Source organism: Balaenoptera acutorostrata, chromosome 7 (assembly GCF_949987535.1).
Source record: "Balaenoptera acutorostrata chromosome 7, mBalAcu1.1, whole genome shotgun sequence".
NCBI classification, from domain to species: Eukaryota; Metazoa; Chordata; class Mammalia; order Artiodactyla; family Balaenopteridae; genus Balaenoptera; species Balaenoptera acutorostrata.
Window position 1 is genome coordinate 62,566,273 of NC_080070.1, and position 13,273 is coordinate 62,579,545.

Consider the following 13,273-nt stretch of genomic DNA (forward strand, 5'->3'; position numbering starts at 1 on the left):
AGCAGAAAGTCGCGTGGGGAGCGTGTCACGTGGGTCTCGAGGCTCAGCGAACCTGGGATAAATACCGCGCTGCAGCCAGCAGGCAAAAGCGCGAGCTGCTGCGACAGAGAGTGCCGGGCGCCCAGAGAGCGCTCCGACCCGCCGAGGAACCCCAAGGGCTGGTCAGCCGCAGTAAGTGCCTGCGCCCTGCCGGGTGGGCTTCCCGCACCGCGCACCGCTCCAAGGCGGCGTCTAGCAGGGCTGGATGGGCCGCTGAGGCGAGGGACAGCGGGGAGACAGCTGAGGGACAGCGGGGGGACTGCGGGGAGACGGCGGCGAGACGGGTATCCCAAGTGCCTTGTCCCTCTTTGTCTTCCACCCGCAGAGCCTCCTGGCTTGAAGGTGTGGATTGGTGGGTTGGGGGCTGGGGGGGGGCTGGGATCTAGGAAGAAGAGGATTTGAGAAGCTTTAGGGCTTGATTCTCTTCCCTAAAGGGTACCGACAGGACTTCAGCCCTTAGGCGGTTTATCTTGTTTCAATCGACCTTGAGTTCCGTTGTGGGATCGAAAATTCTGCTGCCTCAACTCTTGGATAGACACCCCCAATACATATATATTTTTTTCTCTCCTCTGCCTCTTCTCCCCACTCATCCCAGAAATCCAACATGAAAATCCTAGTGGCCTTGGCAGTCTTCTTTCTCGTCTCCACTCAACTGTTTGCAGAAGAAATTGAAGCCAACGATGATCTGAATTATTGGTCTGACTGGTCCGACAGAGACCAGATCAAGGTGAGACCCGGTCCCAAGATGGCCCGCGCCGTTCTTCATGGGCTTAGGAGGTGTCACTTACCCCCCGCGATAGCATCCTAGTTACCCTAGCGGGCACCAACCAGGACCCTAGCGGGACCGCAACCAGAGGCGGTGGAGGCGCGCCGGGAGGGATGTAGAGGAACGCCATCCCCTGGGTCCCACACGAGATTTTGCATCCAAGAACCAAGTTTCCTCCCGAGGGCTGCATCGTCGGGTCTCGGGAACTCTCTGGAGGAATAATACCCTCCCAGGTGATCCCGGAATCCTCACAAGACTGGAAACCTCACAAGGTTTCATCCCCTGGTAACGCGGATTTCGGAGACTCAGGTCCAGCTGCAAGGACCTGGCATTTGGAAATGCTGGGCCAGGGGCAGAGGAGTGCGCGCCCGACGCAGGCAAAAGCAGGGGCAAGTGGCGAGGTGCTGGGGTCTTGGAGGGGCGCAGGTGGGTAGGAGGCTAACTTCCTGCCATGACTTTTATTTTACGGACCTGGAGACGTAGCCGCAAGTTTTCCTTTAGATTGCTCGCAGGCTATTCGCGCAAGGGAGCGCGCCCCGCCGGAACAGTGAAAGTCGCGCACTGTTAGTCGCTTGTAAAGGGCTGTCACCTTCCCTACCCTCCCCCTGCCACTCCCCCACACACACCTGTGCGCATTTAGGGCGGTGAGAAGTCTCCAAAGCCAGAGCTAGAGATGAACAAAGTCCGGTAGCTGAGCGGCAGATGAGTGAGGGTCCCTGGGATGGGAGGAAAGAGGGGAAAGTGAGCAGGGCTTGGAGACGACGAGCCTCCAGCTAACTGGTTAGGGCTAGGCTTCGGGGAGGCGGCGGCGCCGGACACGAATTGGGCGGGGAGGGGTGGAGAGAGGCAACGCCCAGGTTTGGGGAGGCCCGGCCTCCTCTCGCCTCGGAGCTGGTTCCCCAGCCCTGGCTGGGCCTGTCCCCACCGCCAAGATTTGCCCCAGGCTGGAGCGCACCGCCAGAACGACTCTAGTTTGCCGGCGCCTTGTACTGATTGCCTACACGCCCCTGTCGGTGCGTCTGTCCTCTAGGAGGAGCTGCCCGAGCCCTTTGAGCATCTTCTGCAGAGAATCGCCCGCAGACCCAAGTCTCAGCAGTTCTTCGGATTAATGGGCAAACGGGATGCTGGTGAGATGGGCAGCCATCACCCTCTCTGTCTCTCTGGGCAACCCCCACCCCCACCCCCGCCACTCCCACCCCGGAATCCTAGCTCATGCTCAGAGCACGCAATCTCTCTTGATCTATGAGCAGAGACTTCCACCCTAAAATGGGTATATCTCCCGGAGCGCGACTCTGGCCCTCACCCCGCTAACACACACATGCCACGGAGGGAGGGAGTGATCGGTCCAAACCACCAAGAACAGGAACCAACCTTAAGCTAAGTGCTTCCTTGACTAAGGATCCAAACTGACAAAGAACAGGAAGGAACGGGGCCTCCAGGGGATATCAGAATGTTCTCAGTCCATGTGGAAAACTGACTTTAGACCACTGGGGTTAGATTAGATTTAGGTGCCAGTGTCTCATGATAGAAATATTTAATTTCCTTGAATTCTCACACCATCAGTGGAACGTGTAAACAGTTAATGTCAATTCGTCTCTTGTCAGATTCCTCAACTGAAAAACAAGTGGCCCTGTTACAGGCTCTTTATGGTAAACATTTCTATAAATCTTTATTTTACTCTTGTGAATGCACATGTATGAAAATGGAGAATGTCTTTTGTGGGCTGAAATACAGATTCTTGGTTGACTATTGAGTAAAGAGATGGGTTTGCTCTCTCTCTCTTGAGCATCAAAGCTGACCGGCCTTGAAGATGTGTCTCTTATAAGAAAACAAGACAGGTGGTAAGGCCAGGCAGTTCAGGCCTCAGGAGTCTCACAGACCTGGGTTTGAACCTGTGGCCCACATAAATCACTTAAAAATATTCCCTTTGTTTAAAATATTTTGTTTTTATTATTAATAATTTGGATAGCATTTATGATTCTGCTATATTCCTCAGGATAGTACATGAATGGAAAATGTTGCATTATTTAAAAAATCAATTTATTTTATAATTTTCTTTAAAAGATATAATGTAGCTCCTTTAAAACAAATCTATTGTGTTTGTTAATTTTATTTTTCTTTCTATAGGACATGGCCAGATCTCTCATAAAAGTAAGTTCCAAATTATTTTGACATTTATCATATGCAAATGTCAATTAGATTGAATTCCACTTTACATAATAACTTATTTTCTGTTGTAATGCAGAACTTAATATTTTTAATTAACACAATTTAAGAATGGAGCAGACTCATAGTACATCCAGAACATGAATGTTTAAAGCTCTGTTGCTTAAACATATCATACTTACCGAAAGGATGCATTATATTAAAAATCCTTTAACTCCCAGCTGAACTGTTGCTGAATTCCTGACCCACAGAAAATGAGATAATAAAGAAAGAAAGGAAGGAGAGGAAGGAAGGAAGGAAGGAAGGAAAGAAGGAAGGAAGGAAGGAAGGAAGGGAGGAAGGAATCCTTTAACTCCTGTAAATTGTTAGTTTTAGATAAGAATTTCAATCCTAGGGGTAAAAATCCACCACACATTCCTCTCCCCTCAACCCCACCCCACCACTTCCACTGAAAAAACAAAAGCAAAAACAAAAATCCAAGCATTTATAGGCATCTCCTAGTTCATTTTAGTATGCTGGATTCCATGATGAAATCATTTCTTAGAGTAATCCAGCAGCCAATTAAGAGGATGGAGTGAATTAGTAGAGAATCCATACTAAAGGTAAAGATAGATAAAGTTGTAGAAAGTACCAGGGGTCCATCTTAATCACACTCACTTACCCCAAGGTCCACTCACTTACTCCAACTCGGATTTTGATTCACTGGAAGCAGAGTAGAGGCCACACTAAGATAGCAGCCGTGTTCTTAGCTAATATAGTATAAACCAAGAGACATCCTCCCACTAGAGTTAAAATAATAATCCTTTCCAAAGGCTTCATCTTTGAAAGTAAATCAATCTTATTCATATTTACTTTCTCAGGACTTGACTTTCAAGGGAATTATATATAGCAAAATTCCATGTAATGAAAATAAATGTACTCTATTAATGTCAAAACTAATGTACTTTTTCCAAAAGAAATATTTTTTAAAATCCAATAAAATAGCAATAGTGAACTTTAGAAGTTTATAATTATCAGGTACAGGAATCTGATTTAACTAAGCTTCAGTTTCCTGAGAAATACAACATATTCAGTAATATGAGGAAATAAGCTTTGATGTTTCTGTCACACAAATGTGGAACTGACTCCCTAAACATCAAAGCTAGCTCAAACAGCAACATTTAAAACATTGTATATAGACAGATAAAATAGAATATGAATAAAGTGTACTTGCTAATATTTAGATATAGAATTGAGAAAAGTGCTTTCATTGTATTATTTTTATTTAGTGTCATTTATAAGACTTACTAGGAATCTTTATTTCTTCGGGCTCACCAAAACTTGAAATAATTATATATTTATTATATAGGCATATATTTGGAAGCTTGCTTTTTTTTGGTACTAGTTATAACAGTTTATTTCCAGAGATATATATATTAAAATACCCCTAAATGTATTTTTCCAGGGCATAAAACAGATTCCTTTGTTGGACTAATGGGCAAAAGAGCTTTAAATTCTGGTATGTATAAAACCATGACTGCAAATAAACAGTACCTTAAATCTACTTCTATTTTCTCTAAGGCATTCTTTTCAAAGTATTAAACAGGAATAATAAGATTAAAATGAGTATGTATGTTGAAAAAAATCTAATTGCAATAAATAAATCCAAGAATGGATTTATAGATGATTGAGCTAATATCACCACAATATCAATCTATCCTTCTCAAACTCCCAGTGTCTGCCACCTTTAATCATTACCTAACCTGAATCTTTGGGCTAGTCTAATACCCTTTCCCTTACATCTGTTCAATAAGCCACATTTAACCTTACTGAACTAAGGGGTATGGGGGATGGGGGAGATAAGACCGATAATTTTACTTGTTACCAAGGTAATTGGAAAGTCTTACAAAAGGTTAAATCTGAGAGTCTTCCAACACCAAAATAAATAAACAAAAAGAAACAAATCCATTTTTACAAATCACTTGCTCTTTATGATATTATAGAAACTCAAACTCTAAACCTCCTGATGAATGTTTAAGACTAGGAGAGTAACATAGTCCGTTCCAATGCCTTCAAAAAGGAACACAGTCAAATTATCCTAGAGGGTTATAATCAGTTCTGGCTATAAAACCCTTAAAGAGAACGAGTGCCACAATTCTCCCCATAACCCAGTTTAAGTCTGAACAACTCTTTCACTTGATGTAAAGCCTGCATATTTCCTTTCTTTTCTTTAATTTCTATTTTCTATGTAAATGCCATATGCATATATCTGAAAACTCTAATTTCTTAACTCATTCATCACAGTATTTTCAAGGTTAAATAACCCCTGTATCATTTTCATAGAAACTGATATTTTGTTAAGCTCATTCAGGCCTTATAGTTCGTAGTTTAATTTGAAAGCTATTCAGATTCTCTTTATTTTACCTTCAGTGAAATTAGAATTAAAATACTAATCATGTAATTAATTAGAAAGTAATCATCACCTGTCTTATCCATTTAGAATATTTCTGGTTTCCTGAAAATCTGTAAGTAAGATATGCTGGCTTAATTAATCTGAAAAAGTCATGCAAAAATGAGGTATCCTAGTATTTTTTTTTTTTTAGTTTCATTTTATTTTTGGCTGCATTGGGCCCTCATTGCTGCGCGTGGGCTTTCTCTAATTGCGGTGAGCGGGGGCTACTCTTCGTTGCGATGCACAGGCTTCTCATTGCGGTGGCTTTTCTTTTTGCGGAGCACAGGCTCTAGGCGCACGGGGCTTCAGTAGTTGTGGCTTGAGGGCTCTAGAGCGCAGGCTCAGTAGTTTCGTCGACCCCTGGGCTTAGTTGCTCCGAGGCATGTGGTAACTTCGCGGAACAGGGATCGAACCCATGTCCCCTGCATTGGTAGGCGGATTCTTAACCACTGCGCCATCAGGGAAGTCCAAGGTATCCTCATATTTATATTGGTTCTCTACCTTCCAGATTTAGACACTACATTTGTATTTCTTCCTCAGTAATTTGGAGGCTTCTCAAGTTTAAATTTTAAAGAAGTTACCAATGTACCTAATGAAAAACTAAAATTGTTTTATTAGTATGTATTATCTTCCAGCTTTTGGAAATGGAATATAAGTTTAAACCACACTGGCTTTATTTGTATGAGAAGTGTACACTAGCCCTTATATACCTGTGGTTTTCTTGATAATCACACCAGTCAACAACTTTCCATTTTCAGAATTGATAAGTGGTTTCAGAACATGCTTAACTTTACAAATAATATAGATATGTGCAATTTGAACAAATTAGATGCTATTAAATGTACTTAAAATAATATAATTATAGATATATTAAATAGAATCACTGTATGAATCAGAATCAATTTATGACTAAATCTTTGCTCCTCCATTTTAATTAAGAAGATATAAAAGGAAAAAATGGGCAAATATGTAATTTATACCCAATCGGGTACATTTTCATATAATCAGTTGAGGCAAGGTTATCATAGACACCTTCTACAGCCATCCAATCCTTACCCTGTTGTAGTCACAGACCCCTTTGACAATCTGAGTAATCTAGAAAGTGTCTTCCCAGAGAAACCCTTATCAGTTCATACACACAAACATTTACATATGGTTTTAGAGGATTCAAGGACCAGGTAAGAAACTCTGCTTCCAATTAAGAGGACTTTGTATTTCAGCTCAATCACTAATCTGTCTTTGGTTAGTTTACATTCGCATTCACTTCCCTTCTCTGAGGAACAAAATTATGTTACCGAAAGCTTGTCAGGACCTGAACTTGTGCTGACCATCCTCCTCCTACAAACAAACCAGGGTCAGAAATGGACTGTTTCTTTCCTTCAGAACTGCCAAGATTGGGCCTCAGACTATCCATTCCACCCCAGAAGTGTGTGCATGATTGACATAAAACATTCAACTTATTGTTAACCTCACTTAAGGGAATCTTGAATGCTAATGAGAACCTGCTCAGTGGTAAAAGGGGAAAGTGATAACACTGGAGGCTTTACCTACCTACTCTTTCAACAAATCCTTCTCACTGAGAAAATTGTTTAGAGTGGCACCTAAGATTCCTACATGTCTTTCACAATTCTTTCTACTATTTCTATTTAAATTCAGTATTTTATATATGCATACTGAATTTTTAAAAGCACAGTAGTTTGACTACGATGTAAATCTAAGTGTATAAAGTATTGGATAAAATGATGAAAATATATACTTAAGTATTTTGATCACAGCAATCTGATCCGTACCCTTTTGTGGCTGCAGACCCCTTTGAAATTATATTTAATAATATAATATAATATAATGTAATTTGGTACTTTTTTCAGTCCATATAGTCAAAGTACTTAAGTTACTTGCTAGCTATATGTTAAATACCTTTGGAAGCAGTGATTAATCTTTCACAGGCCATTAGGGTGCTAGGAGGTAAGTTAAACTATGTTGTATTTAGATGGCTCAATTGCCCTACTTACAGACAATGAGATTGTTTTTAGTCTCAAGGACAATCTATCATTGGGAGGAATCCACAAGATAGGAAGAGACCCTCACACAATTAGGTACCCCTATACCAGAAATCAGCAAACTCATTCTGTAAAGAGCCAGGTAGTAAACATTTTAGACTACGTGAGCCATGCAGTCTCTGCAGCAACTACTCAGGTCTTCCATTTTAATGTTAAAGTAGGCATAGACAATACATAAATTAATGGGCGTGGCCATGTTCCAATAAAACATTATTTACAAGAAAAGATGGTGGGCTAGATTTGGCCCATGGCCTGTAGTTGGTTGACTCTGTCCTAGAATAAAAGTCCCACATTTTGCTTTCATCCTCCTACTATTCCTGTTTACTTTAGGCATTATTCTTTCTATAAATCACCATGGTGTCCGCCACTGCTTGAGAAAGCTGTGGAGAATCAATGTTGCAGTATATTGTGGAAATACAGTTTGGGGGCACCAAGTCTATGAGGATGACCAAAATAACCAAGAATTCTGTGGACAGATCACTTCCAATCAGGATAAAGACTGAGGCCCGATTGGAAGATGTGCAAATAAGACTCTTAGAAATACTTCAATGGAGTGAAAAAAGTAATTATGAGTTTAAAATAAATTTCTGTATGCCTTGAACTTTGTTTAACTGTGTCAGTGAATCTTCTTAACAAACCCTTTACCTTATCTTTGTTCTCAGTGGCTTATGAAAGGAGTGCAATGCAGAATTATGAAAGAAGACGTAAATAAACTACCTAACGTATTATTCATTTGAGCTTCATTTGTGTCAATGGCCAAGGCAAGATAAAATGAGACATGCGCTATGAGGAATAATTATTTATTTAATAATAATTGTTGTTTTGAGTTGAAAACTCAAAAAGTATTTATTTTTCATATTGTGCCAATATGTGTTGTAAAAGCGTGTTGTAATTCTAATATGACAACTCGCTCAGAAGTAGAAGTCAGTGGTAATTTCTCAGCAAAGCACAGTATTCAATGAAGTTGTAAAAGCCTATCAGAGATATAGTCTCCAAAGAAAGAAACCATTTCTCTTTGTTGGCAGCAGTCACGTCAGCTACTAAAGAAAGGAAACTCACAGATAGGCTGTGCTTCTCCATTTGTTTTCATGGTGAAAGTGTACTGAGACTTGGTACCAAACCGTGTTTGTATCCCTGCAGCATGTTTCATGTTTTGTGACTATATAGAGATGTTTTAAAAGTTTTAATGTGACTCTAAGGTCTTTATTTTATTGTACAATGTATTGTGATAGTTTACATTTTAAATAAAAGAAAAAATATCTTGAGAATTGGGTCTTATTCTTTCATTAACATTTATGTCAAATCAGCAACCTTTCTTTTAGTAGATGAAATATGTTCCAAGCTGTTTTTGGCTGCTAAATACTGAAACAGAAAACTACTAAATCTCTCTTTCTTAAGGAAAATGACCAAAATGTAATCCCAGTTTCTCTCACACACACACTTTCGGCACAGGATCATTCATGGAGAAAACAATTACATTCTGGTCCCCAAAACAGTAAAGGCTCAGTTCTGTTTATATGTGCTTATGATTCCCTTTTACAAATAGGATAATCTATTTTAAAGATACATTTCACTGGTTATTTCCTTGTTTTGTAAAACATCAGCACATTACCATTTCAGCCCTGTTTAAAGCCCAGGAATAAATGCAGCAGTGTTTGAGTCTCACTAGAATCAAGACACCAAACCGAACTCTCACAAAAGTCACTGGAGGATGATACAGAAAGATAGGGAGCTGATAATATGGCATCACCCCCATAACAAAGATAAGAGCCGCTTTCTTGCATATCTAAGGACTGCCTGTGAATTGCTAGTGCCCTTAACACTCCAGCAGAAGCACGTGTATCAGAAATACAGGGCAATCAGAGGGAAGCTCTGTGTATTTATTTAAGGGGAAGCATCGCTAAGTGTCCTTGGAATCATTTTCTGATTGCATAAGAGAGTGTGAAATATTGACAAGTGGTAAAACAACTCAGGACAAGCATTGCTCAGTGAAATAAAACTCTGTGAGTTTATTCTGGACTGGTGACTGTTGTTGATCAACGTTAAAACCACTTGTGGGACAGGAGCGCTAAAGCATATTTTAATCTTTGTATATTTAAATGAATAATTTGTTCAAAAAACTCCAATGAACTAACTTTCCTTATTACACAATACATTTAAATGCTACAAATTATATTATTATAAGCAAAATGGAGAAAATCAGAGTCATCTAGAGCCCCATTCCCCAACAGTAATGTTTGATGTTCTATTTAATAATAACAATAATTGTAACATAGAATCATCATCATAATAATAGCTTCATAATATATATTTAATCAGTCAATGAAGGAAGTATTATTATTATCATCATTTTACAATTGAGGATATGAAGCTCAGGGAAGTGTTGGGGTCGGAGATTATAATATGAGAGGAGTCAGGATTAGAAAGGAATTATTAGGCAGAAATAGCAATGAGATTGATGACGCAAACTGGCATAGTGACACAACTGAATACTATGACGTCACTTAAAATGGCATTATGGTGTGTTTAGTGACATGAAACAACATATATGGTATGTTGTTAGGCACAAAGCAGTATTTCTGCATTGTATGTACATATATTTTTCTGCATAGATGTTTTAACAGGAAGGAACCATGTAATGGATAAGAGTGCGGGGTTCAGAGTCAAACTGCTCCATCACTTAACGGCTGTGTGATGATACGCAAGTCCCTTAACTGCTTTCTGCCTTGTTTTCGTCATCAGTAAAACTGGACTAATGATGCTGTCCACTACTATCATACACCACTCTACACAGTGGACAGTAGCCACACGGAGCTTAAGTGAGGGTCGTGGGACATGATGCATGTCAAGCTTTGAGCACCATCTCCGACACACAGCAAGCATTCTGTGAATGTTACCTGATGCCATTGTTAGCTACTCTCCAAAATCCCCAAAGAGAAAATCAGCACTATATGATAGCCACTAAAATGGTTTTTATAGACACACTGAAGAAGTAGTAGCAGCATGGGTAGTTTCTAAATAGTTACCACACAAATTAAATCTGGGGCCATCCATCTCATAAATAGAGGGCACTTTGTGCTGTGCGTCGCTGCACTAGACAGTCCCCACAGCCCCATCCCTCTCTGAGATTCTATAAATCTCTGCAGCAGGATTGAACAGTGCTGGGTGAAGACCATTGTCTGCCAGGCCATACTCCTGTCTGCTCTCCCTCCAGGCCCAGAAACCTAGCAACCGCTGAGCAGGAAAGAGAGTGACTTCAGCTTGAAGTTTGTACTCATGAAATATTTATTGTTACTTCCCCTCTGTGGCATACTTCCTTCAACTAAAATGAGTTTTCTTCACCTATATTCTTTCTAAAATACTTTTACTCTGTTACAAAACAGCAAAAAAGATCAATCTGTAGAGTTAAGTTACCACAATACTTTATTGCTTTGGTTTGGGGTTTGTTTTTTGATTTTGGTTTTTGTTTTGGTCAGGATCCAGGGCAAAAATAAATGACACTCAGGCTGAGTCATTAGAGGAAGATTTAATAAAAGGACTAATCACAAAGTTGTGGGCAGGATGTAGAGAAGCCAGCAGTGGAATGTGGTCTCCAGGCTAACATCCTTGGAGCCACTGTGATCCCTAGGCCTGAAGGATCAAGATGAGGAAGTGAGGGTCTCTATGTGCCAAGGGCCGCCTGGCAACTGTTGTCTTCATAGGAGGACGAACCAACACAGGATAATCAGTATGGGGGGTGGAGAGTGGGGAGGTCAGTGAATAAATGCCCCAACCTCAATCTCCTCCCCCTGTCTGATCTGCTCTTGTTGCCTCCATTGGGTAAACCCACCCGGAAAACAAAGGGCTCAGAGCCCTGCGTGCTGTCCACACTGGAAAGCTGCACAGACAGCGCACCAGAGCTGGTGGAGAAAGCTGGTGAGCACATTGGGAGGTGGAAAAGGAAGATGTTCAATACATCAAGTACCCCATTATTTTGAATCAAAAGGAAACTCAAAAGCAGAAATTCAAATAGAGAAATGTAGAGAGTAAAAATAAAAGTCTTTATCTGAACACCAATTCTACTCCCGAAGGATATAGTTTCATGTGGATCCAACCAAAGAAACAAACAAAATTAATCTTATTTCGACTTGAGCACATGCTGAAATCTCCCCTTTTAACACCAAATCATTATAAGAATATTTTAAAAGGTACATACATTTTTAAAAGAAATTAATAATTACATTGGGATTTTTGAAAAACAGAGAAAGGACTTTTGGTGGACCAGAAATTATACAGTTTCTGGAAAAAGAAAGCATGGGGAAGCCACAACTGTAAGCCGTGGTCCTGGCAGGAAAATGCGGAGGCTGCAAAGGAAGGTGCTAACCCCAGAATAGGGAATTGACCACTGCAGAACGGACTTCTCATCAGCAACACTGGGTGCCATGAGATCCAAAAACAAAATCTAAAAGTTCTTAAGGAAAATAATATTCAGCCAAATTATGAATTTGTGAAAGAAGAAAAACCAACTAAAAGCTGTTAGCTTAAGCCTTTATTAAAACCATCACAACAGGCGAATTGCTCAAGATGGCTGTTCTGCAGGAGAGCAGATAGCCTAAAGAATTCACATGTTAGATTGATGAAGGTCAGTCAAAGTTCCACCATTTGTAGAACTACTGTCAAAACAATTCTGAGAATTGTTCACAGTTCTGATTCTCGGAAGTTATAGGAAACTTATTTAATAAGACCAACCTAACCCTAAAGACTTCACCACAAAACTGTTAGAACTAATAAATTCAGTAAAGTTGCAGAATACAAAATCAACATACAAAAATAATCTTGTATTTCTATATAGTAACAACTATTCTGCTGAAAAAGAAATAAAGAAAACAATCCCATTTACAATAGCATCAAAAACAATTAAATACTTAGGAATAAATTTATCCAAGTAAGCAAAAGATCTGTACACTGAAAACTATAAGGCACTGATGAAAAAAATTGAAGAAGACACAAATAAATGGGAAAAGAGTCTGTGCTCATGGATTGGAATAATTAATATTGTTAAAATATCCATACTACCCAAAGGGATCTACACATTCAAGGTAATCCCTATCGAAATTCCAAGGGCACTTTTCACAGAAATAGGAAAACAATCCAAAAATGTGTATGGAACCACAAAACACCCCAAATAGCCAAAGCAATCTGGAGAAAGAAGAACAAAGCTGGAGGCATCATACTTCCTGGTTTCCAACTATATTACAAAACTGTAGTATTCAAAACAATATAATGCCAGCACAAAAACAGATACGTAGACCAATGGAACAGAATGGAGAGCCCAGAAAGAAATTCACACACATAATCAACTAATATTTGACAAGGAAGCCAAGGATACTCAATGGGGAAAGGATAGTCTCTTCAATAAATAGTGCTGGGAAAACTGGATACTCACAGCAAAAAAATGAAATTGGACACCTGTCTTACACCTCTCACAAAAAATAACTTGTAATGGATTAAAGACTTAAATGTAGGACCTCGAACCATAAAACTCCTAGAAGAAAACATAGGGAAAAATCTCCTTGACATTGGTCTTGGTAATGATTTTTGGATATGACACCAAAAGCACAAGCAGCAAAAGCAAAAATCAACAACTGTAACTACACCAAACTTATCAACAAAATGAGAAGGCAACCTGTGAAATGGGAGAAAACATTTGCAAATTATGTATCTGATAAGGGGTTGATATCCAAAATACATAAAGAACTCATACAACTCAATAGCGAAAAAAAATAAAATACAAAACCAGAACAAACAAAAACCAAATAATACAATTTAAAA

General features: G+C 39.8%; 1 protein-coding gene across 3 annotated transcripts; it reads left to right on the forward strand.

Annotated features, from left to right (window-relative positions):
* Window positions 1–643: 643 nt before the first annotated feature.
* Window positions 644–8,174, forward strand: TAC1 (tachykinin precursor 1). 3 transcript variants are annotated; one of them, XM_007164796.2, is made up of 6 exons: window positions 644–766; window positions 1,836–1,932; window positions 2,410–2,454; window positions 2,933–2,956; window positions 4,416–4,469; window positions 8,125–8,174. In XM_007164796.2, exons 1-6 carry the CDS (start codon window positions 644–646, stop codon window positions 8,172–8,174), a joined length of 393 nt encoding a protein of 130 aa, XP_007164858.2. The 3 variants fall into 3 exon arrangements, with proteins under 3 accessions (XP_007164858.2, XP_007164860.2, XP_007164859.2); XM_007164798.3 differs by lacking the exon at window positions 4,416–4,469; XM_007164797.2 differs by lacking the exon at window positions 2,410–2,454.
* Window positions 8,175–13,273: the final 5,099 nt, after the last annotated feature.

What these genes read in the sequence shown, in the direction of transcription:
- TAC1 (XM_007164796.2), top strand. Translation starts at nt 644, where the DNA reads ATGAAAATCCTAGTGGCCTTGGCAGTCTTCTTTCTCGTCTCCACTCAA. An exon ending in CCGACAGAGACCAGATCAAG is followed by an intron (nt 767 to 1,835) that starts GTGAGACCCGGT and finishes TCTGTCCTCTAG; the next exon opens with GAGGAGCTGCCCGAGCCCTT. An exon ending in CCTGTTACAGGCTCTTTATG is followed by an intron (nt 2,455 to 2,932) that starts GTAAACATTTCT and finishes TTCTTTCTATAG; the next exon opens with GACATGGCCAGATCTCTCAT.